This window comes from Pinus tabuliformis, chromosome 3_2 (genome assembly GCF_031772625.1).
Source record: "Pinus tabuliformis cultivar Carrire ecotype Pingquan chromosome 3_2, CPIR1, whole genome shotgun sequence".
Lineage (NCBI taxonomy): Eukaryota > Viridiplantae > Streptophyta > Pinopsida > Pinales > Pinaceae > Pinus > Pinus tabuliformis.
In genome coordinates, this window is record NC_142302.1 from 41,605 (window position 1) to 68,618 (window position 27,014).

General features: G+C 40.5%; 1 protein-coding gene across 1 annotated transcript in view; it reads left to right on the plus strand.

The window, feature by feature from the left end:
• LOC149179508 (uncharacterized) overlaps positions 1-27,014 on the plus strand; it is a gene marked incomplete at its 5' end in the record, with an annotated part of 94,136 nt that overhangs the window by 21,448 nt on the left and 45,674 nt on the right. The window contains 2 exons of the mRNA XM_089418000.1: positions 14,871-15,023; positions 15,115-15,199. Coding sequence (XP_089274126.1) covers positions 14,871-15,023; positions 15,115-15,199 — 238 coding nt within the window. The remainder of the gene's footprint in view (positions 1-14,870; positions 15,024-15,114; positions 15,200-27,014) is intronic.

The window sequence follows — 27,014 nt, forward strand, 5'->3', positions numbered from 1 at the left end:
ATTTTTGCTTCATAAAGTAACTTTAAAAACATAAAGTCACTTCAATATTATAAAATACACTGTACTTTTAGAACTGATAAAGTGACTAAAAAGTCACATGAATTTAATGAACTCATAAAGGCACACTAAAAAGGTGGGTTCACTTGTTTTCCTAGGCTTTGTTAATATTCCAATGTTTTATGCTGTAACAACCACTTCAACAAATTCTTCTTTCAATAGCAATCACTTTTCCAATTTCTCTTCAATCATCTAATAAAAGTAAGCAATTGTAGATATAATAATAAACAATATGCACAATAGAAGACAACAAAGATCAATAGAGACACAGATTTTTGGGCAAAGGCTTGGGAAAAACCCCATAAGGGGGAAAACCCTAACCAAATTCTTTATCTATTCTAGGAAACCGGATTCGTCCTAAACCCCCTGCGAATCCCGAATCCGACACGATTCGGTTCGGATTCGTGTCCAAATCACAGGACACGTCGTGTCCGAGGGCGTGTCGTGATTTTCAGGGGCGTGTCGCGATTTTAGGACACGTGTCCGGTTTCCAGGACTCGCTAAGCTCAGCGCGGGTATGAAAAGGGCGTGTTTGCTCATTAATATTTTCATTTGGTAAGTGATTTGTGCTGTTGCAGCAAGGAGTAGAGCATTTTGGCAGCTTCATAATCAAGTCTAGGCCCTAGTATTGATATGCTATTCATGGTAATGTTAAATTCTTAAAGTAAAAGTGACATTCTCCTTAATCTTCATTTTCATCCTTTTACTTAAATTTTTAACATTACCATGAAATGACTCAGGATGTTTGAGAGTGGTTTCGGCCTCATTGGATTTCATATGGAGAAAGTAGAATTTTAGATTTCATTCAAAATCCAGCAGACTTATCAGTTTTTCAGGATTTTAGGATTGGGGGATTGCAATGTTTCCATTGAATTTTGTCATGTATTAGGGTATGGAACTCGTATTTAATCAAGAGCACCAAACCAAGAGCTTCTGAATATGTCGCTCCCGCTCCCGTTTTCACTCCCGCTCCCCGCTTTCGCTCCCGCTCCCAAGTAACACTGTTCCTGATGATATGGGTCTGGACACCATTGTTGAGTTGGCATTGGCCAACATGGATCTCAGTGATCCAGTGCTAGAGCCTGTTAGATTTGATGACTTAGAGGGGTCAGCCTCCATACCAGCAGATGCAAAGGCGACTATGGATACAGGGGAGGAGGAGGATGTAGAGGAGAGTAGTGGGGACCATGATGATGGGGACAGTGATGCTGATTCTGATGCTGATTGATGCCTTGAGGCTTGTATACCTGTAGTTGTTTTATATTTTCTATTTCTATTTGCCATTGGCATTGCACCAACACTACCTATGTAACACATTTTGATTTGATGACTTAATGAGAAAACTACAGTTGTCAGTGTGTTTATCTTACTATCTTGTAGTTGTAAGTTGTCTTTCAGTTATGAATTATGAATCACGATTTAAATTTTTAATAGATTTATCATTTATGTGACCAGTACCACTGACATTTATTTGAATTTTGTATGTACTATGCATGCTAATAGCTATAGATGAAGATCTATGTTTGAAATCAATAAATTTGTATCATTAATTAAAATTTGTGTAAGAAATATGATAATATCTAATTTTTAATATATATATATATATATATATTTTTTTTTTTTTTTTTTTAAATATATATTATATATATATTTTTTAATAAAATAATATATAACGTGTCCTGTTCCGGGGGGTCGGCGTGTCCCGAATCCGACACCACGAATCCCGAATCCTACGTGTCCCGAATCCCCGTGTCAGGTGACTTAGTCTATTAGATATTCATCAAATGTTGAGCAAATACATAGTCCAAGTACATCAACAACTAGTCAAAGGTCATAGCCTTGACCAACCAAGTCAACTAATCAATATCAAATCCAATATGAGCATAAAAGTCAAATCTGATCAAATACCAATTTCGCAATTTGTTACTCAAAGTCAATAATAGTCAATGCAACCCTAACCAGTCTTGGTCAACGATTAAATCAGCTCCAAAAAGTTCAGTCAACCAGTCAAAAAATGCAGTCTGCATCCCTCAATCAACCGATCAAAACAAAACAAAAAGTCCTCCAACAACTCAGCCAAAGTCAATACTTGACCTCCGATCAAACCTTGTGCAAGTCTACAGTCAAAGGTAGTCAACATGCCCAAAAAACTGCGATCAAAGTCTCGGCCAACTCGACCTCCCAAAACAGATTCAAAATCAATTCAAACGAAGTCAAAACTCTCCAAGTCAATGCTTGTCAAATAGTCCCAAAACAAAAGTCAATGTTGGTCAACATAATTACCCTCTCTTCTTCGCATGTGTGAACTCGACCCTGTGATTTCAAAAGTGTGCGAATCAATCGAATGAAGAGGGGATGTGTGATGTGATGTCTCCAAGTGATTCCAAGTGTGGTGTATGTATATGTGGTTGAGGAGGTTGAATTTCTCCTTTAGGCCGACTTGTACCTTTTGTGTTGATTTGGTCTAGCAACAAAAATAATATTTTTCCATGTGCAAATTTAATTCTTCCAAGGGTTTGCTAGGCTTCTCCAAACAGGGAATTTCTCCTCCAGTTGCTAATTATAAACACCCCCTCTCAGTTAGGGAGGAATTTCCTACTGCATCATAGGTCTCATCTGAGATGTCTCGTCATCATCATCGCCGTATCATATCATATCTTGTCTCTGCTCATCTGCTGAACACTCTCGATCTAAAGAAGAAGAATCATCATAGGAGAGATTAATTTGCCACCCTATATCCAATGACAATAGGAAGAATACTACTTACCATGTGAGGTAAGGATCACAGTCTATCCTATTGTCTCTTGATCTTCCCACCTTGACCCTCAAGAATCAAGTGGTAGAACACTTGCATCCTTTAACTTGGGGAGGATACCCAACTTACCAGTGGTAAAGATCTCACACACCCAAGTCTCTCCTCTCCCATTTGCCAGATGGGTGGCAATCTCTATAAGGCTAGCTTGTGGGTAGGATGCATATTGTGGTATACTCAATCAAGCCCCAGACTTGATGGTAGGGGATGATACCTAATTTGCCATAAGTGACAAGGATATCACACACCTTACAGTGACAATAGGTAGGATGCCACTTACCATGGGAGGTAAGGATCACATTCTATCCTATTGTCCATGAGTTCCTTCAACCCTAGGCTCTCTTTGGCTCCATTCTCACCCTAGGAGTTCAAACAGGGGGGATGAGCATAGCTCAGTGTTCTCAATTAATCGTGACCATTCCCTGGAAGGGTCACATCCACCAGTCCAAGCTGCTCTTTGAAGACCAAGAACTTCCCTTTTGGAAAAGTCTTGGTAAGTATGTCAGCGATTTTCTAATTAGTTGAAATGTGATGGAGTCTTACGGCTCTTGTCTGCACCATATCCCAGATATAGTGATATCTAATCTCAATGTGCTTGGACTTGAAATACAAGATTCTTTGAAAGTCGGATCCCACTCTTGTTGTCACAGTATATCACAGTTGTATCTAGTAGTTGCTCAAACAACTCTCCAAAGAGATTCCTCAATCATATTGCCTCATAGCTAGCAAAGTAAAGAGAAAAATAATCATCCTTAGCCATGCTAAGAGCAATGGAATTTTGCTTTTTGCTCATCCAAGATATCATGGCAGACCCTAGGCTAAAACAACACCTTGATGTGCTCTTCCTGTCAACAACATTTCCGGCCCAGTCAACATCAGTGTATTCATGTAGTCTCACACCTCCGACAATATATCTCAATCTAAGATTAATAGTGCCATGCATGTATCTCAGCACATGCTTAGGAACAACCCAATGTGCATGTAGAGGCTATGTCATAAATTGACTTACAGTGTTGACAACATAACATATGTTCGGTCTTGTGTTTACCAAGAACATTAGTGCCCCAATTAGCTGTCGGTACACAAAGGGATTTGCCAAGTCAGGTCTCGCAACCTCACCTCGTAACTTCTTAAAATTCATCTTCATTGGTCTGGCCATGGACTTCCATTCCACCATACCAAATCTCTCTAACAACTTAACACCATATTTTCCTCAAGTAAGGAAAATCTCACCAGGTCCCTGTCACACCTCTAAGCCCAGGAAGTCGTGCATCAAACCAAGGTCTTTGATCTCAAATTTGGAGGCCAAGTCCCTCTTACATTGGAGAATAAGAGGCTCTCCATTTGTTAAGAATAAATCATTGACATATAATACCAAAATCAGGGGCATACGTTGGACATCTTTGAAGTAGAGATTCGGGTCAACATTGCTCCTTATAAATCCAAGCCTCATTAGGTGGCTACCACTGCGGGCATATGAAGCCCTAGGGGCTTACTTCAATCCATAATGTGCTTTATTCAGCGTGCACACATGGGCCTTCCTGTCATAAACTTCAAATCCCTGTGGTTGCTCCAAGTATACTTCTTCCTTGAGTATGCCATGTACAAATGTTGTCTTCACATCCATTTGGTGTAGTGTCCATCCCTGTCTAGCAGCAAGAGCAACGATCGATCAGATGGTAGTATATTGGGAAAATGGTGATAATATCTCATCATAGTCTTCTCCCTCTTTCTGGGAGAATTCTCAAACCACAAACCTTGCCTTATACTTTTCAACACTTCCATCAACACCATGCTTGATTTTATAAATCCACTTTGAAGTCACAACAGATTTCCGTTCGGGCCCCGAACCACTTCCCACACATCGTTCTTTATGATGGATTCATATTCCTTTGCCATAACATCCTTCCATACCTGCTCTTCCAATGCTTCTTCAAAGATGCATGGTTTAGAATATATGATGTTGCTCATAGGTACAACATATACCTGATACTGCCATGATGTCTTTCTTTCCATGAAGATTCCCCTAGCATCTGCATGTCTCTTAACATTTTGTAGAGTGTCACAAAGCCATAATGGTCTCTTCTTAGTAGGAGGATCACACAAAGGGGGATCCAATAGGTCCATGGGTTCCATGGGATCATCAACAAGATCAGGCTCTGGCTCAGGTATAGGAGACTCTTATTGTTAATCCATGGCATTATCCTTTCTTCCAACAATGGTAGGGGGAGGAGTGTCTCTTGCTTTCCTAAGTGCAACATCTTTATCAAATGTCACATCCCTGCTAAACTCTATATTCCTTTGACTAGGTACATATATTCTATAAGCTTTTGAATTTTCACAGTAAACAACAAAAGTACCTTTCTTTCCTGAAGCTTCCGGCCCGTTCCTCATGTCCTTCGGTACATTGAAGTAGACAGGGTAGCGAAAGATCCTCAAATGTCCAACTTTGGACTTTACACTTGTGAAAACGTCTTTAGGAGTCTTGTCACCCAATGATTGATGAAGAGTCATATTTTGAACTTAGATGGCAGTCTTATGAGCTTCACCCCATAGAAACCTTGACAACTTTTGATCTTGCAATATAGCTTTGGCTGCTTCCATGATAGTCTTGTTCTTCCTTTTAGCTACACCATTTTTCTCAGAGTTATAAGGAACAATGGTCTCCTTGATTCCTGATTTCTTGCAAAAGTCAATGAATTCATTTGAAATGAAACTCCTCCATTGTCAGACCTGAAGATTTTGATCTTCTTCTCCGTTTTATTTTCCACCAGAGGCTTGAAGTCCTTGAACATATCAAATGCTTTGTCCTTGTTTTTCAGGAAGAAAATCCATGTCTTGCGAGAGAGTCATCCACAAAGATTATGTTGTATCGACAACCACCAAGAGAAGTCACTGGCATAGGTCCACACAGTTCAAAATGTACAAGTTGAAGTATTCCATGGTCCTGCTTCTACTAGAAATGAATGGTCCCCTAACATGTTTTCCACTGGCACATCCTTGACAAACTCCACCATGATCTAAACGAAGCTCGGGCATCCCATAAACCATCTTTCTCACATGAGGCAGGGCTTTGTAGTGAAAGTGTGCAAATCTACGATGCCATAGCTCACATTGATGATTACTATCATGGACCAATGCTTGGATCGGTCTTCCATTAACTTTGTAAAGGCCTTCAATTCTTGATCCCAAAGTGAATGCATTCCTCAAGCTATATTTCATTGGTCAAGTAAGAACCTTTCCATTTATAAAAGCAACTTTCATTCCTTTGTTCTCCAAGGCAGATATAGACACACGAGTCTTTTTCAATCCCGGTACATATAAAAAATCTTGTAGATGTATAGTTTGACCATAATCCGAATGAAACGAAACAAAACCAATACCCTTTACAGGATAAGTAGAATTGTCCCTAAGAATGATTTTCAAATTGTTCTCCCTCTCATCTAGGTTTGAGTGGTTTCTCTATAGCTAGTGAAATGTCTAGAAGCCCCATTATCTACCAACCAACTATCAAAAGAATCCAGAGGAGAGGAGCTAGAAAGAGAAATAGTAAGCATTTGTAGATAGAATAGTAAACAATGTGCACAATAGAAGACAACCAAGATCAATAGAGACACAAAGATTTTTTGTCAACGAACAAGGAAAAACTCCACAAGGGGGAAAACTTTAACCATATTCTTCTTCTATTAGATGTTCATCAAATTTTCAACAGATACGTAGTCCAAGTACATCAACTAGTCAAAGGTCATAGCCTTGACCAACCAAGTCAACAGATCAATATCCAATCCAATATGATCTTAAAAGTCAAATATGATCAAATACCAATTCTGCAATTTTTTGGTCAAATTCAACAACAATCAACGTAACGCTAACCAATCCTTAGCCAATGGTCAAATGAACTCCAAAAAGTTTGGTCAACCAGTCAAAGAATGCGGCCTCCTTCCCTTAGTCAAATTTGGTCAAAATAGAACAAAAAGTCCTCCAATAACTTGGTCAAAGTCAATACTTGACCCGCGGTCAAACCCTGGTCAAGTTTGTAGTCAAAGGCAGCCGACATGCCCAAAAAACTTTTGTCAAATTCCTAGTCAACTCAGCCTCCCAAAACAGATCCAAAACCTAGTCAAACAAAGTCAAAACTCTCCAAATCAACGCTGGTAAAACAATATCAAAAATAGAAGTCAACACTAGTCAACATAATTACCCTCTCTCCTTCGCACATGTGAACTCAACCCTGCAATTTCAGAAATGTACAAACTAATCAAATGAAGAGATATGTGTGATGGGATGCCTTAAAGTGATGCCAAGTGTGGTGTATTTATATATGGTTGATGAGTTCGAATTTCTCCTTTAGGCTGAGTTGTACTTTTTGTGTTGACTTGGTCCAACAACAAAAATAATATTTTCCCATGTGCAAATATAATTCATCCAAGGGAAAGTAAGGTCTCCTTAGGGTTTGCTGGGCTTCTCTAAGGAGGGAATTTCTCCCTCAATTGCTAATTTTCAATAGGTTTAGGAAAAATGCCCTAGGAAACACCTCCTTGGTACCTTTTTCAACACTCCCTCTTCCCGAGGACACTGTTTGTCACCACTCCCATCTTATCCCCAAAGTAGACATGCTTGCCCCTTGGAATGGACTTGGTGAGAATGTCTGCAACCTGTTCATCAGTGGGTATGTACTCTAGCTTCACTCCCCCTCTCTGAACATAATCCCGAATGAAGTGGTACTTGATCTCAATATGATTTGACTTGTCGTGAAATACTGGATTCTCTGTGAGTTTAATAGAACTCTGATTATCACAATAAATTCCAGTTGGTCTTAGCCCATAACCAAATAAGCCATACAACATCTTGCGGAGCCAAATGGCCTTGCAACTGGCATGACTAATTACACTTTACTCAACCTCTGCAGAAATTAGTGCCATTCATCTCTATTTACTACCGAATTGATCTGGATTGGATCACTACCATCTTGATGCTTTCAGAGTAGAAAAGGTGGAGGAATCAACTCTCAGGACCATTCTTGCTGGTGGGACCCAGTTTGACAAATAGGGGTATGAAACCCCTTCCGGGAGTGTTTTGAGGCATAAAACGATTTTTTTGGGTTAAAACTTTTCCACTTTAGCACAACATCTTGTGTGCCTATTATACACACAGAGGGCCTTTCCAACGACGCAAGAATCACGTCAATCTCAATCTGAGTCCGTATGCGAAAGTTATGCTACTCAGAAGTTGACCTTCCTGTTTTCACCACCATAATTCGAGAGGATGCCATGCCAACCACCGTTCTTCTTGGAAAAGGGGCTAGCCACGTGATTATGATGTAGAAGACTCTATATTGTAACTTTGGTTAAGAGTTGAGGTAGTCAAACCTAACCACTAGTAGGCTATTGGGTTGTGTTATAATTGAGCCGCTAGGAGGAAAAAGGGTTCCATTCCTTTGAGTGCCTCTATTCCATAAATGAGCAAAAATAGCCAAGAGGGATAAGAGGTAGAGCACACAGAGAGGATTTGTGCACTGTAGCAGCGCACAGATCATAGGCCATACTTCTTTGTACTCGTAGCCATATTTCCATTCTAAGAAAGAGAGCAGAGTGGCCTCACCTTCCAGCTGGGTTTTTCTCCCAAAAGTGTTTCCCAAGTCATATCTTATGTCAAATGTGTGTGTGAGATTTTATTTCGCTGTTCTCTATATTTTCTGCATAATTTTAAATTTGCAAGCATTCACTATTAACAATAAATCTATAGATCCAGAAATCTAATAAAACTATAATAGTGTAGAATTTTAGATTTTGAACATAATTTTATTAAATCTATTGTGATGAACTGTTTAGTGGAATATCCACGACAATTTATGTATCATTGAACCACGACACCACTACCGAACCCAACATGAAACAACATCCAGATGTACTCTTCCTGTCACTAGCACTGCCTGCCCAATTTGACTCTGTACAACGTGTCAACTCGACTCCATCCCCCTAGACATAGTCTAATCCATAATCCATTGTGCCCTGTAGGTACTGTAACTCATGTTTCACGACCACCTAGTGCACACTGTTGGGCTCCATCATAAACATACTCAACATGTTGACTGCAAAACAAATATTTGGTCCAGTGTTGACGAGATACATCGACGACCCGATCAAATGACGATATAAAGTGGGGTCTACCAACTTGGAATTAGAAGCATGCCGTTTCTTCCAGTTGGTAATCATCAGAGTGGCCACATGCCTGCAGTCCTCCATACAAAATCTCCTCAATATGTCCCCTGCATACCTTCCCTAGCCCAAGAAGATACGACTATCCTCCTGCCAAACCTCCAACCCCAGAAAATAGTGCATCAATCCTATATCAGTCATCTCAAACTATGAAGCAAGATCTCTCTTGCAGTGCTCTATGAGTCTCTCCTCTCCTGTAATAAATAAATCATCCACATACAATACAAAAATTTGGGGATCCTCGCCAACCACAATATAATATAGGTTCGGATCTGCATCACTCTTCGTGAATCCCATGTACTGCAAGTAGGAATCAATCCTCAAGTACCATGCTCTTGGAGCCCGCTTTAGACCATATTGGGCTTTCTTAAGCCTACATACATGAGACACTCTCCCATGCACCTCAAAGCCTTGTGGCTACTCAATGTAGATCTCTTCTTGTATGACCCCATTGAGAAAGGTGGTCTTCACATCCACCTAGTGAATCTTCCAACCCATCTCTGCTGCAATGGAGATCACTGCTCTAATTGAGGTGTATCAAGCCACTGGTGTGAAAGTATCCTCATAATCAACTGTTGGAAGAATATTTGTTATTGATGTCAAAGGAATGTCCTGCTCCTATTTCCTCCTCGTTAAAGATAAATGAATTTTTTCAAGAAGAAAAACCACTTATTTCAACCTCTATCAAGTCGGTCTAACTAAGATCAAGTCAGCCCCCTCCCTAACAGGCATGTCCATTCAAGTATGCTGGACTAGTATAAATAAACAACCCATCTCCTCCATTTGGTTATCAACTCAGTCAAGCAAGGAAAGAAAAATTCAGATTTGTGGAGAAGAAGTGTAAGGGTTCATATCCCATGAACCTAGGAGTTGGTTGCAGGAACAAGATGTGGATTCTCTCTCTGTTTTTGGTCAAGGATTCTTGGTGGTTTTTTTGTTGGAATTCATCCTCCCTTGTGGCGTCTTTTGTGAAGAATAGGAACTGCTTTTGGAGTATTACTTTGGCCTTCTTTTCTGCCCTATCGTAACTTAGTCCCCCACCTATTTAGCACAAGAAACTCGACATAGACCTCAGCTCTTGGAGACCTAAATTTAGACTAAGGCAGACTCAAAATTCAGACTGTGGCAAACCCAAAATTTGGACTGTGGCAGACTCAGATCTCAAAATCGGACCTGTGAAGAATCTCGGTCTTGTGACATAATTGTAGTAGATTCAGACCTGTGAAGAATCTCAGCCTTGTGATAAAACTATAGCAGACTTGGAACTATAAAGGATTTCGGCCTTATTACCTCAATTCTTGAGCAATTCTTATACATCTTTGGAGCAGAATTGGTACTGTGTTGAGCTGAGTTTGAAGTAATTTTTAAGAACTTCTAAGGAGCTGAGTTGAGACCACTTTTTGAGCAGCTTTGTTGGAGCATTCTTAATCATTTGTTGAAGCAGATTTGAAGGGCTTTGGATAGAACTTGGTAGCTGACTTGAAGACATCCTAGTGTAGCAGACTTTGGAAAAATTCTGTGAAAGATTTGGTAGTGTTGAGAAATCTAGGGGCAGCAAGATAGGCGATTTCTCTTACTTTAATAACTGCTTGTGATGTATTTTTACTTAACTTTATTAGCTTCTTCTTTCACTTGATTATAATTAGTGTTCTTATCATCAAACAACTACCAAACAATGAAGAACAATGAGACAAGAGGACACAAGATATAGGCGATCAGCTAGGGCCAAAACCTCTCCAACTGAGAGGAAAACCTGCAAGAATTCTTCTCTTCTTATAGATCTTCAATTGACGAATTCCAAGACCTATGACCCTTGACCAAGACCCTCCAAGACCAAGTCAAATCTTCCCTGCTTTCCAAGAACTCCTGCGGTTTCGACTAGCAGATTCTTTTGAAACTTTGATCTAGTAGCTTTAGTGCTTCGACCTTTCACAACTTTGACCTTTCTCAGCTTTGGCCTTTCACAGCTTCGACTTAGCTTTAGAAATTCGTCTTGCCCAGTAATTGCAAAAACCCTAACACGAGAGAGAGAGAGAGAGAGAGAGAGAGAGAGAGAGGCCCAAAACTTTGATCTTGCTCTTCTTCTCCTTTTTCGTCCTTTTCCAGCTTCTATCTCGTGGAGATCAAACTTGGTTGAGAGTGTCTCTAAATGGGGTCGGGGTCCTTCTTATTTGTAGGCTCTTGAGGGGTACGAATTGCTATCTTTAGGCTGACTTGATCTTTGCACCATGGAGGTCTTCAATTCAGAGATATAGGCCACTAGATGCTTGTCAATGGAATCCCTGATAATCTTCTTCGCTTTGATTTCAGCCCTATTGTACTTGGTCTTCGCAGCAACCGGTGCATTTGAAGGAGGCTCAAGGATTTTACCTTGCACATAATCCATCACTTCTTTTTCTTCCAAGGTCAAATGAAGAGACATCTTCCATCCATGATAGTCAGATTTATCATGGAGCTTGTCTTTAGCCGAGAAGTAGGATGAGGAAAGCAATGAGCCTTTTGTCCTTGTCCAATTGTCTTTGGTGATTGCTCTTTCACTCTTGCTTGGGCTTTGTCTTCACCTTAGCTCCGATACCATGTTAATTTTAAGCAACAATGGTATGTTCTATGCTTTAGAGCAATTTTACTAAAATTTCTTTATTAGCTCAATATCAATATTCAGATTAGCAATCACATCAACATGATAGTAAAATGCAGATAGAACATAAACATAAACAGTGGAAGACAAGCCAAGACGAGGACACAAGATGTGGCACCAGCCAGGGACAAACCCCAATGCGGGGAAACCTTTGATCAATTTTTCTTATATTCTTCAATAGTTCAGCAGAGAGAGAGATAGTACAATTTACAAATTTGATAATTTATGACAGCAGCAAAAGAGCCCTAACCAGAAAAGTCAATGCTGGTCAACAGGGCAGATTTGACCCTCAATAAATTGGTCAACTTCAGTCAACTTCGGCCTCCAAACAACAAGATGAATCAGCCCTCAAAACAACCCAAAATCAGCCCAGTCAAATCTGGTCAAACAGCCAACCTGCGGTCAGCCCTAGCTGCAGTCAACACTGGTCAAAGTCAACGTTTTGCCTCGATTTCTGTGCCCAAAAATGCGGCCTGCCCAAACAGAGATAGGCCCCACAAAAACGCAGTCAAATGAAGTCAACGCTTGGTCAAACTTTCCAGAAATTCAGTCTCCTGAAATTTTGGACGTGTAGAGAGAGAGAGGTCTAGAAATCTCTACCCAATCAATGAGGAGAGAGAGAGAGAAGTGTGAGGGTGAGTGTGTCCAAATGAGGCTAAGGCATCATGTATTTATAGAAAACGTTGAGGATGAATAGACGTGACTGTTGGGCTTCTGAGCCTACATAAGTTTGCTGGCCGACCTTGACAATTTGTCCATAATCAAAATAAATTCATAACTTCATTTGTACGTGTCGGAATTGGATGATTTGTAGATCAATCCTACACCTCTTGGAGAGAGAAATCCAAGAAAAATATCAGCTGTCATAAATAAGATGACCCATGTGGAGTTGGGCCCTAGTTGCCAATTTTAACAAAGATGGAAAGTGGTAAGTATGGAATGGGGATAGATGGGGCTATGCTATCTCAATCATGGTTTCGCAAGTAGTGCACCTTTCTAAAGCCATGGTTCATAAGGGGAGGTCCCACTGGACTGGGATTGAAGATTAAAACCCATTTAAGGTGAGTGAACAAGACTACGGCCAAGACCCTTTTTCTTCCAAGTTACCTCATAAACCATGTGAAAATGCCCAAATACAAAGAAGCATTAACACTCGACTGCAAAATGAATAAAGTACCTTTTGATTAGAATCCCACCTTCCAACATGTGCTCTTGACAAATGGGCAAGGAGACATATGATTGATGCATGTGGCGGAGATATGAATGACATGTCATATCTGCTACAAAGTGCTTCTCGGGGGGCTGCTGGCTGCCAGATGGAAGAGATGAATAGGAGAAAAGCTTCTCCTAGGGGTCACCCACTTTTGGTGGGTAACATAGACTCTATATAGTAGTATGTTAGTATGATAATTCTTATGAGACTTGCTGATGATCTTTATCAGTGATCATACTTATCTTGATACATTTGTGTGTACATTGTATCCAAGCCCTGTCATACCCAAATATTTCTAAAAGATTGTCACATCCTTCTCAGAGGCTGTATCTGTAGCCATACCCATTTTCCTATCCTTGCAACTTAGTTTTTAATATACCATAATTAGACGTTATGATCATATAGCTGTAAAACCAATGTAAACCATTAAATGCCAGAGGTTATGACTTCCAATCTGGAACCTTTTTCTGTTAGTTAGAAGAAGGCCTATGATTATTTGTAGTGAACCTGGGTTAGAAGTCAATTCTGAAAGATTATGAGATTAAGAATTTTCCTGGAAATTACGTATAATAGTAATTTAGAATGGTGTCTTCATTATGGATTTTGGATTCAACATAGCACGCTGAACGTCAATGATAATTTAGCATTCTTTTGTGCATGAATAAGCCTGAAGAGTTCCACTATGAATATCAGGAATCATATTCATTAAGAACAGAGGAGTTAGCACTGTAATTGCTTGTCCTTAAGAAGAACATTAAATGGTGAGAGGGTCATTGCTGACTAACTTAGTTTATCTGGAAAGACAATTTTATACTTAGGTTATTAACTTTAAACTGGCTTGTATATGAATTAGCAGGTCTCTATCGACATATATACTTTTAATGGGTTCCCTCTGATGTTTATGATAATGATAAGAGAAGAATGGCATTTCATTGCCAATCATGGTTGAGAGTCACATGTTCTGTGCATGGATAAATAAGTCACATAGTCTGTTTATCATTAATATTCACATAGTCTGTTTATCATTAATATTAGTGTTATTTTATTTACTTTGTGATATTTGTATTACTGGGGAAGAATGGCCACTTTAATTCTCAGCAGACTCAATAGCACATGTTCTGTGCATGGATAAATAAGTCACACAGTTTGTTTATCATTAATATTAGTGTTATTTTGTTTACTTTGTGATGTTTGCCTGATTAGGTAAGAATGACCAATTTAATTCTCAATCAGACTCCATAGCAACTTGCACCATGCATGGCTCACTACGCTGGATGATTTGTATTCAGTTAGCATGAGTGTTCTTATGATTATTGAATATTCCAATGGGATGTTGTCTTTAGTTCATTGCTGACTAAATTTGTTAGTTTATCTGGATAGAGTCTAGACAACTGAGGTTATTAACTTGTAACTGGCTTGTATATGAATTAGCAGGGCTCTGTTGGCAGCTATACTTTTAATGGGTTCCCTCTGATGTTTATGATACTGACAAGAGAAGAATGGCCCATTTCATTCCAAATCATGGTTCATAGCCAGATGTTCTGTGGATTGATAAATAAGTCAGACAATCTGTTTATCATTAATATTACTCTTATTTTGTTTACTCTATCATATTTGCATGATTAAGGAAGAATGACTAATTTAATTCTCATTCAGACTCCATTGCAGCTTGCACTATACATGGGTCACTATGTTGGATGATTTGATTCCAATTAGCATAAGTGTTTTTAATGTTAAAGATTTTTAATGGGATGTTGTCTTTAGTTCCAAATATTCTCCTTAAATAGCACATTGGCATTACTCCAAATGCATCAAGCTAATGCTTTGTTTGTAATATCTCCGTTACTTTGTATTATGGTTGTGGTTAAGAAAGATGCTGACTACTAGGTCCAGTTCATATCTGATGCATCAGATGCCGTGTGCTTCTTGTAGGGTTGTATTTGAGAATGCATTCAGGCAAATGTATAATCTGCCATCAAATCTGACTGTACTTCCACATATGCCTATTGATGGAGATTCTTGGTCAGTCCTCAATAGCTGGGTCATGTCAACGCCTTCTTTTCTGGAGTTTGTAATGTTTTCAAGGTAAGGGTATCTTCATAAATGTACTGATAGAACAGTGGTTGCATATTTAGCAGAGTTGTGAATCTAAACTAGTAGTATTTATTTATTGCAGAATGTTTGTTGATGCTCTCGATGCTCAACATTATGACAAGCATCATGGTAATGGCACATGTGCTTTAGGAACTTCAAAGACAGAGGTACCATTTTCCATGACTTTAATGAGCTGTTACATGTTGGGAGGATCAATATGGTGTGATTCGTGGTATTTGCTATGTTCAAGTCATTACAGAAGCTGTTTATAGTCTGAAATTTTGCTTAGCATACAACTAACCTTTGCTGGTTAACTAAAGGAAATCACACAGGCCTACTGTTTTGCAAAATTATTGCCTACCAATGCAGCTCTTCAGTGCCTTTTTTGTAGAATGAGCCCATGGATCTTTATGAAACTGTTTGTATAGGCAAAATCATTGCTGACTTTCTTAATGTTTATTTTTATAATTTTTCTTTTCTTTTTTTCTTCGTTTTTTTCCTTTATTGCTAATCCCAATTTTCCCTCTACTGTCATTCGATCTGTTTTATATTTGTAGCCCTGAATGTTTGCTGTCGCTGATCTGGGTGTTTCACATGCTTAAGGTCCCTATGCTTGGTTAATGCCTGTCTCTAATAATTGCCCAAGTTGATAATCTTGATGTATGGATATACAAGTAATGATATTGGATGAAGTTAAATTAATTTAAAACTTCAATGTATACTGTTCATTAGTAGACTTCACTAAGCGGTGAGCATTTTGGACATGCCCATAACTGTTAAGGGATTCCGACACCTAAACTAAAATTTTGGACATGCCCATAACTGTTAAGGGATTCCGACACCTAAACTAAAACTCTATGCAATCTTAAACACTGACTACATCAATGTGCTGCAGTTTCTAACAACTCTTAAACTACTAACACTGTCCAAATTTTTTGCCATGTCCATTTCTCTAACTAGAGAATATGTCTAGTGTATGTCCATAAAAACTAATAAATAAAAAACCAAAACAGTAAATCACATGCCTGTCACATGAGACATGGATTTATGGTGGGAAAATTGAGCATTCGGAGAAGCACCCACTCTAAACTCACTCTCTCTGTTGTTGATTTTTGTAGCATTGGGAGGTATTCCTGCATGCCAAGGAAAATTCCAAATCAACAACAAAAAATTATGATTATTAAAAGAAAATTCAAATTTTTATAATGGTTCATGTAGGCTCCAAGTAGCCTAAGTCGGCCCCACCATTAGAGGTGACCCTTGGTCAAAAAGGGCACCCATTTGACAACTATAAATACACAAGAAGACATCCAATTCGATCATCCAATCAACAACTGACATATCATCTGAGGTAGTCACATGAGTAGACAAAGAAGGACGAAGTTGACTGTAATTCGAAGATTGGCCAAGTTTGACCTTTGACCGAATCTGACCCCATGATGTTGATCACTGGCCGAATTGACCTTAGAAAGTTGACCACAGGTGACAGGACTGAAGATCTTTGTTGACCAAAATTCTCTGTTGACCAGCATTGACTAACGTTGACCAGTTTTGACTTCTCTGTTTTGACGGACTTGACCAGCAGTTGCAGTTTGGAATAATTTTGACTAGGTTTGACTGGTATTTGGGCTTGAGAATTGGCACAGATTTCTAGACAATATTTATTTTAAACTAATGCTAAAGGTTGAACTCTCCTTAGAAGAAAAGTTTACTGGGTTTTTTCTGATGTTGGGTGTTTCCAGGGTAAATTTGTGTCTCGTGTTTGGTTGTCTCTTGATGATCCTACTGTTATCATTGTTCTACTGTTGAAAATTTTCTATGTATAATTGCTTAATGATTCATGTGATATAAGATAATTTAATTATAAATCATTAGAAGTAATTATCAAGATTAGAAAATTGGTATTGAAAATTCAGCATCTGTTACCCAGGACTGTCCATTACATCAGAGTGACCATATGTCTAGCATCCATTCAGACAGATGTCCTATCCACCATCATGTCTCAATTCAGTCTCAATCAACACTGTCCATTGTCCAACACAAGAGAACCAAGGCCAGTCCAATCAGAAAACACATATTGAAACATGCCTACCTTTGGAATCCTCTCTATTTATCATATTTTTCTAAATAGTCCTAAACTCAATCACTTGTCTAAAACCCAAGTACGTCCATTAAGGCTGACTTTACATCAAATGCCCCTACACAACTAATGACTTATTTCCGCTAGACCTCTAATGGGTCAGATTTTACATCATTACATCAAAAAGACCAAGTCAAACTTAACCACTAGGCAAAAACGCCCATACAACCCCAAAGTCCACGATGACCACCTAATGATGCTATCTTGTTCAATCCTTACAATCTTGTGCTCAGTCTTCTTCTCAAGAGTGTCTTGTCCAATCTTTAATTGTTAGTTGAATGATATGGGAAAAGGGAGATGTGTATCTGAAACAGGAACATGCTGGAAACGTGGCCCCCCAAAATTCAGGAAATGGGGATATATGTGTGTGTGTTTGTTTGTTTAAAAAAAAGAGACTGAAATGTTGAAGGAAAGCATTTAACATTATAATTTAGAATGTAGATACTGATTCATGAATAAATTATCAAGTGTCAAGGCCCAAGGTCCAAGAAAATCATGCTACAACACATAGCTACATATCATCAAATGATTGGCTATATTGGGATCCTCATCATCAATATCACCCTCTAAGCATTAAAATAAGATCGAAAAAAGCTTAACATGTCAAATTTAGATTTTGTTTGAGTGATAGGTACATTTTTACAAGGGTCTTGATAGAGGTGTTCAACAATCAATGCCACTAACATCAAGGAACATAGAGGGATTCGTGCTCTTGATTAAATGCTGGTTCCATATGCTCGTGCAAGACAGAATTCAATTGAAACATTGCAATCCCCCAATCTTGAAATCCTTAAAACTCTTATGTCTGTTAGATTTTGAGTTGGATCTAGAATTCTACTTTCTCCATATGAAATCCAATGAGGTTCAAACCACTCTCAAACATCCTGAAACAATTAATGGTAATGTTAAAATTTAAGTAATTTTCATTCTTTTTTACTTTAAGAATTTAACATTACCATTAATTACATAGCATTGGTAGGGCCTTAGGGTTGAATACTAGGCTGCCCCACTCATAAATTATTATTATTTTTTTAATAATTTATGTTCAGCTCACACTCACTGTATGGGCAGAGAAACACACTGTACGGCACTTGAAATGTATTTCAAGAGGAGTGAAACACACTTCACCGCTCTTGAAACACGTTTTGAGTGCATATCAAGTGTGTTTCGACATTTCTGTATCAAAACTGCTTGATACATTTGGGGGGACCGTTGCGTTTCCTGTAACTTAGCTTTATTCCTGACTTGCGCATTCCCTTCTTCCTTTGGTTCTATCCATCCCCAGAGTCTTTCAGATTGGCCTCATCTGGATTCAAACTGGATCTGCATCCAAATACTCCCACTCCCCTTGTATTTTCCTTATCCAATGAACTTCTCAATATCTCTGGTCATCTACCAGACTTCTGTCCACTGATTGGACTCCTTTGGGTCAAGTCCTATCCTCCTGATGATCTTTCCCACCAGTTGCTTGACCTTTTTTACCTCCGTCCTTCTTTTCCCTATGTCTAGTCCCCTGGAAGCTGCCCCTTCAGAAATCTTCAGAATCCCTTATCATCAATTGATTCCTGCTTGCAGTGCCTTGTCCTCTTTCAATGTTGCACTATCTTTTTTTCTCGCTGTCTGTCCAGAATTGCTTTTCCTAATCTTTCCACATGAGTTCTTGATGGAGTACTCTTTTGTGTCCTATGATGACTCTCCTCAATGCCTTTTGGCACTTTCTTGTCCACCCTCAGCTCTTTTCAACAATATGTTGTCCTGGACCTGTATGATGATGCCTTCTTGTGGTGAATTTGACCAAAAACCTTGCAATTCAGAGAACTCACAAATATTTTACACCAGTTGTCATCCAACCCCCTATTTTACCGTAGGTGGTCTTCTGTGTCCATGTATGAGGCTGGGTCTTTCATTTGACCCCTATTGGGATTTATCTCACTACATTTATTTTAATTTAATTTTATTGTGGATGCTTCTCACCTCAGCCTTCTATCTCCCTCATGACTGAAATGACTTTAGTCGAGAGACATTCACCTAGCTAATTATGCCTATGGAAAACCTTCTAGCGTCTGGACTCTGTAGCTCAGCTGAGCCATTTTCGTACAACTCAAACTTATGGTCAAAGCCACCCATATTTCAATTTCTCTCCCTTGTTCCTTTTCTTGCTATCATATAATGGAAATAACTGTCCTTCCACAAAAGTGTGGCCTTTAAGTCATGATGTCTCTTCATCCTGTCCTTTGCCTTAACCTGTTGGAATTTGGATCAAAATTTGTCCTCATCTAATCTCTCAAGCTCTTCTAGCCTATTCTTTAACAATTCCAATTTCTGCTATCTTTGGTCCACCACAATCCTAAAAGAAGGGACTCATTATCCGATTGGCATGATTGCTTCCTTTCTAAATGCCAATCTAAATGGAGCATGAACTGTAGTGGGCTTCCATGCTCCTTGGTAAGCCCATAGGAAGGTATGAAGCTCATCTTCCTAGTGCCTTCTCATGAAGTTGCAAATCTTTGTCGATGCTTCTATGAATACCTTTTCAGTGCTTTCTGCCTGCCCTTTTTCCCTCAAATAATACAAACTTCTTATATGATGCATCATGTTGAATATCTTCATCAACTCGATGTGAAATGTGCCTGCCTGTCTAATGTGATTCATTCGATTATCCAAACCTGCAAAATACAAACTAAAATAAGAAGAAATAAAAGCTTGGTTGCCATCAGTGTTGTGTCCTTTTGGATAGCGTTTGTTTTTGCCCACTTTGTGAATAAGTCAGTGGCTACAATGATATCCCTATGATGTGTCTCTTTTATTGGTACAGATAGAACAATATACCTGAATACCTAGAGCTCAAAAGGCAACATTTGCAGTATTCTGTTCAATGCTGGAAGGTCTTCCACCTGTGGCTTGTGAGTTGGCTTCTGACGTTGCTCACATTTCTTCACAAACTTGAAACAATTTTTAAATAGTCATATCATGTGTTCTTGTCATAAAGAAATGACCTGCTGTGATTCTATAATGTGCCCTCTGATCATATTCTTTGTGTCTGTTCACTGACACATCTCCTTAATATCCCATCAATTTGAATCCTATACACCTGCAACAAGCTTGAACCTTGTTGCCCCATTAACTAAGCTTCACTTCTAGGTTGTTGACATCCTACTCAGTGGCCGTGCTTTCTACATGAAATGGAAGATGTCATCTAGCTATCTGAGAGATCTGTCACACGAGGCATAATCACATTGGAAAATTCTCCTTTTTAGCTTTATCCTTCTTACTGGTGTCTATCCAGACAAATGATCCACTGCCACATGTTTTTCCTGGCTTCATGAAGATGTTAAAGTTGTACACTTAGAACAATAGGATCCATCTTTTTAAGCTTCCTGACAGTGCCAGCCTATTAACAATATACTTCAGAGCTTGATTGTCCCCATAAAAATGGAATTTGCAAGCAAGGAAATAATGTTGAAATTTCCGTGACACATACATCATATCCAATTCTTCATGCTTCATGGATGGCCATCTTGACATTGTCCTCCATTGTATGTTTTTGAATAAATTTGTCTATCTTCTTCAAGTCTCCGACAACGTGGCCTGTTATAGTAACGCTGAACAGTGAAAAGATAGGCGCTCTGTTGGAGTCTGGGATCCCGACTCTAGTTTTCGGTGGTCTTTGGATGTCTCAGTCCTAGGCTTAACTATGAGTTTCTGATATATGTGGCTTGCAGGCTGTTGCATATATCTGGGCAGGTTGCTAGTTCCCCATCTAAAAAACAAATTGTTCAAAACTGGGTTGTCTTGCTTGTCCCTTAACCCAACTCTAATTGGAATCTTGGCTACATTTTTTTCCACTTAACAATTTGTCTTTTCCACTCCTTATCATAGTACTAGGTGTGCACAAATCAGTCAATGAGTTTGTCAAGGACATCGATAATTGTCTCCCCTCAGCCAACATGTCCTTTGATTGCTTGCTGCTTGATGTCCATTAGCTTGGACCAGTATTGTAGGAACTGCCGACCCCCCTGCTTTAGACCTTGGAACCTCGCTTTAAGTGGGAGCGCAATAGGAGTGTCCTTTAGAGTGCACTCCTAAAAAATGGAACTGCACTCCAGCCTTAATTTTAACACTCCTTGGAAATTTGGGACTACCATGCACCCATACGCACTCCCACGTGTCAAATCACTCTCCCATACACTCTACTATCATGCTCCCTATGTGCTCCGTGGAAGCTCCCTAATGGTAATGTTACTTTCTTAAAGTAAAAGGATAATATCGTTTTACTTCAATTTTTAACATTGCCATTAATTGTTTGAGGATGTTTGAGAGTGGTTCCAACCTCTGCAAGCTTCATATGGAGAAAATAAAGTTTCATATCCCATTCAAAATTCAATCGAGTTAACAATTTTCACGATTTCAGGATCGATGGGTGTGCAACATTTCATTGGATTCTATCATGTACAAGGGTATGTAATTGGCATTTAATCAAGAGCACCAAGTGGCAAGTCCTATATACACCCCATTGTTGGTGGTGTTGATTGTTGATCTCCTTTCTCATGGCCTTAGCAAAAATGTACCCTTCACTCAAATCAAATTTATTGATTAGGCATTATAAGCTTTTTCTACCATATTTTGAGGCTTGGATTAGTGGTTTCATGAAAATGGGATGGTATTGATTGATGTCCCTAGAGGATCAAGGTAGAGGAGAAGGCTAGACAAGAGGAAAATAATGAAGGATGATGCTAATGATGAGGATCTTGATATAAGCGATGGTGGAACATTGTTTGTCAAGCAGTGGTGGAACATGCATGGCGGTGCTACCTGACATCTACAACATTTGGCAACTGTTGAACATTGGTAGTTGAGGGAGCAATTCCCTCCTTGGAGAAGCCCAACAAACCCTAAGGAGACCTTACTTGCCATTGGAAGAATTAAATTTGCACATGGGAAAATAATTTTTTTTTGTTGGACCAAGTCAAAACAAAACGTACAAGTAGGCCTAAAGGAGAAATTCAACCTTCTCAATCACATATAAGTACACCAAACTTGGCATCACTTGGAGACATCACATCACACATCTTCTCTTCATTTGATTGGTTCGCACACTTCTAAAATTGCAGGGTCGAGTTCACACGCGAGGAGAGGGTAATTTTGTTGATCAGTGTTGACTTCTGTTTTTGGGACTGTTTGACCAACGTTGACTTGGAGAGTTTTGACATTGTTTAACTTGGTTTTGGATCTATATTGGGAGGCCGAGTTGACTGGGACTTTAACTGAAGTTTTCTGGGCATGTTGATGTTGAAATTTCTAAGTTTACTTAGTTAGAAACCCTCCATGCACTTTATCTGATTTATTCCTACCTGTTTGTTATTTTACCTAACAAGTTATTTACAATGTAAATACTGAAAATAAATATTAGTGCATGCTCAACATATTACAGATCAACAACTAATGGAAACAAAAACAATCACACAATATGACACCATTATTTTTGGACCAATGTGCCCGGAAAAACCAGTGTGGGAAAACCGGTGCAGCTATCTGAGGGTTTTCTTATTAAGCAATATCGGAGTACAATCTGGGTGCCAAAATTGGCCTACCCAACAGAGAATTTCCCTGGCAGTAATACCTCTCAGTTTTTGACAAATCTCTTGGCTGAAACCCTGGATAAACCTTCCGGCAGCTACTCAACACAAATCTGCCCCAGAAACCCCAGCGTTAGCCTCTCTCTGGACTGCGTCAGCCCCTCTCTGCCCAGCGCTGGCCCTGCGTCACCCCAAATGGGTCTGCGTTAGCCTTAGGAGGCCCTGCGTCAGCCCTCTGGCCCTCTGCGTCAGCAACGCTGGCCTCTCTGAGGCTCTGTGCAGCTCTCGGCTGCCTCTGTGTGGCCCTGCGTGAGCCCTGGCTGGCTCTGCGTCACTCTCCCTAGCTACTGCGTTGCTCTCCTGACACTATCTCTGCCTCTCTGTCTCTTTGTACTCAAATGCCCCTCAGCTGCATCTCTTGATCACTAATTCTATCTCTCTTAGCAAACCTCGCTCTAGAGAATAGAATGATTGATCACTCTAGTGTACTCTCCAACTGACCCTCAAGCCTCCTCTTATACTTTTCCTGTTGACATATCAACGACCGAGATTAAGTCCCTAATCAACGACTAAGATTAGATCTGGCTTGATCCATGTCTTTTAGACCATTTTAACACAGTTTCATATTAATACACATTAATATTTTATTTTCCCTAAGTTTAGACATAGGGACTCCATTAAAAATATTAATTATTTTAATATCTCCTAAATTGTTTATAATCTGCCCAAACCCTTTCTGGGTATTAGAGATCTCATGTGCCATAACCTCTCCACCAAATTTCGTGGCTAGAGCACATCCGATGCTACCTCAAATCAACACTCCCTCTTAGCGAGGACTGTGCTCTAGCAATACTCCTCATTGAGTATTACTCTGATCATCCGGCATCGGTACCTGTGCTGATGCTAGCCCTTCCTACTCAACATCCTCTGCACTGATGCATCCTGTATTGTTGCCCATGGTTCTGCCACTGCCACTGCTGCATCCGTACGATAGCTCCCTCTGCATCCGTGCTGTTGCTGGTCCTTTCTCCTAGCACTGCATCCGCACTGCACCTCTTCTCATCATGTTGCATCGTGCTGCCCACTACTGCACTGCAACTCAGTTACTGAGAAGTAAGTAACTGATCTCCCAATGCTGACCTCCCTGTTGGGCTAGAGACCCTCCTGATGCTGAAGTTCCCTCTGCTGCTAACAAGTGCTCCCTCTTTGACCTCTGCGCTGCTGCAACAACTCCCTGCATCTCGCACCGTTGCACACCTCTCTGTGCCATCTTGCACTGGTGCAACACTCCCGTGCCTCTCACACTTTTGCAGCGTGCTAGCCTTGCACTGTCTCGGGACTCCTGCACTGTAGCTCTCTCTGCCGCTCCATCCGCGCCTGTCTCTACCCGACTCAGCCAGTCCTGCTACTCCTCTTCGGGGCTTTTGTAGCAAGGTCTAATCCAAGAGGCTGAGTACCTCGAGGATTCTGCCCCTCATCGCCTGTAGTTTGCCGGACTACAACTCGATGTCTCCCCACTTTCGCTCAAGTGGTGCGTGTGCACTCATGGCATAGTCATCGTCTGTCAAAACTTCCTTCTCTGCCCGTGCGGGCGCTGCCTTAGTCTCGGAAGACTCTCCCTTGCTCTTTTTCCTTGGACACTGGGTTGCATAATGACCCAACTCCCCACAGTGGAAGCACTTGATCTTGGAGAGATCTTTCTTTTTCCGCTTTTCTTACTTTCCCTCAGATGCTAGGGCAACATCTTCCTCCTCCTGCTTGACTTTGATCCCCTTGCTGCTGCTACCCGTCTTTGACTGCCGTCTGACCTCTTCTTGGCAAAGAGCTGCCCACATCTCATCCCAAGGTGGGAGAGTCCCTTTGCCCAATATACTCTAGACAAATACCTCCCAGTATTCTGAGACAACATTCAGGGTTGTCCTTACCATCAACTCCTGATCCGTTGTCGCTTCTATAACAGTCAATTGATCTCGGATCTTATTCAGTCCTCCGAGGAAGGTGTCAATCGGTTCTCCCTTCTTCATCTGATACGACCTCAACTGATTCTCAAGTAGCATTCTTCTTTGCACAGATGTTTGCTGGTACAATTTCTTGAGAGCCTCCCACATCTCAAATGCTGTTTCCTTCTCGACTATGTGTGGTACTACATGATCCTTGGCCCCGTCAAGGATGACGCTCTTGGCTTTCGCCATTGCCTCCTTGTACTTGTCGTTATCATTAGGGTTGACTGGGATAGCTATTACCTTCAAGGAAAAGTTCTTGACACGATTTCTGTCAAGTACAGTTAAGATTCTGGCCTTCCAGACTGTGAAGCTCGACGTTTCGTCCAGTCTATCCTGGTCTCTTACTCCATGTAGTGCCATGATGCACCTCTACTTCCCTCTTGGAAGTTCTCTGTTCGACTCTTCTGAGTCTCTACTTCCCGTTTGGAAGCTCTCTACTGGACTCACTCTGAGTCCTGATTTTCCTCCTGGAAATCCTTCTGCCGCTGTCGAGATGCCCCCTACTCTGATCGTCTTGTGCAACCGCACCACTGATCCGGGTTTCTCGACTAGAAACCCTCGGTAGCAACTCCTCTTGGCCTTTCTCTGTCAGGTACTGTTTTGACTACAGTACCTCACCAGCTCCACTCTGCAATATTCCCACAGCCTTCTAAACCCCAACAACCTGAAGGTGAGAGCTCCCGGGCTTTGCATAATCTCGGCACCACCAACCCGACCTCCTTAGCCAACTGCGTCAGCCCTCCTAGCTACTGCGTGGCTCTGCATAAGGCTCCCTTTGCCTTCTTTAGCCTTTGCGCTGCCTCTTCCCGACTCACCTTTGATGACGCAGGCACTGCGTCACCCTTCCCTTGTTGCTGCTCTGCTAGAAACAACTTCTGTCACCTCGGGACAATTGTTTTGTGCTTCTATCGCTCTGCTTGGGTGATGTCCTTAGTCCTCCTATGATCTGCAATCACGCTCTGATACCATGTTGAAGTTTCTAAGTTTACTTAGTTAGAAACCCTCCATACACTTTATCTGATTTATTCCTACCTACTTGTTATTTTACTTAGCAAGTTATTTACAATGTAAATATTGGAAATAAAAACTAGTGCATGCTCAACATATTACAGATCAACAACTAAAGGAAACAGAAACAATCACACCATATGACACCATTATTTTTGGACCAATGTCCCCGGAAAAAGCCAATGTGGGAAAACCGATGCAACTATCTGAGGGTTTTCTTCTTAAGCAATATCAGAGTACAATTTAGGTGCCGAAATTGGCCTACCCAACAAAGAATTTCCTTGGCAGTAATACCTCTTAGTTTTTGATAAATCTCTTGGCTGAAACCTCGGATATACCTTCCGGCAGCTACTCATCACAAACCTTCCCCAGAAACCCCAGCATCAACCCCTCTCTGGACTGCATCAGCCCCTCTCTGCCCAGCGTTGTCCCTGCGTCACCCCGGATGGGTCTGTGTCAGCCTTAGGAGTCCCTGTGTTAGCCCTCCGGTCCTCTGCATCAACGTTGGCCTCTCCGAGGCTCTGCACAGCTCCGGGCTGCCTCTGCGTCGCCTTGCATGAGCCCTGGCTGGCTTTGCGTCACTCTCCCCGACTACTGCGCTGCTCTTCCGTCACTATCTCTGCCTCTCTGTCTCTCTGTACTCAAATGCCCCTCAGCTGCATCTCCCGATCACTAATTCTATCTTTCTTAGCAAACCTCGCTCTAGAAAATAGAATGACTGATCACTCTGGTGTACTCTCCAAGTGACCCTTAAGCCTCCTCTTATACTTTTCTTGTTGACATATCAACGGTCGAGATTAAGTCCCTAATCAACGGCTAAGATTAGATCTGGCTTGATCCATGTCTTTTGGACCATTCTAACACAGTTTCATATTAATACACATTAATATTTTATTTTCCCTAAGTCGACTCCATTAAAAATATTAATTATTTTAATATCTCCTGAACTGTTTAGAATCTGCCCAAACCCTTTCTGGGTATTGGAGATTTCATGTGCCCTAACCTCTCCACCAAATTTTGTGGCTAGAGCACATCCGATGCTACCCTAAATCAACAGTTGACTACCTTTGACCGCAGACTTAAGCAGGGTTTGATTGCAGGTCAAGTATTGAATTTGACCGAGTTGCTAGAGGAGTTTTTGTTTTGTTTTGACAGAGCTTGACTAAAGGAAGGAGGCCACATTCTTTGACTGGGTAAACAAACTTTTTGGAGCTGATTTGATCATTGACCAAGAATTGGTTAGGGTTGCATTGAC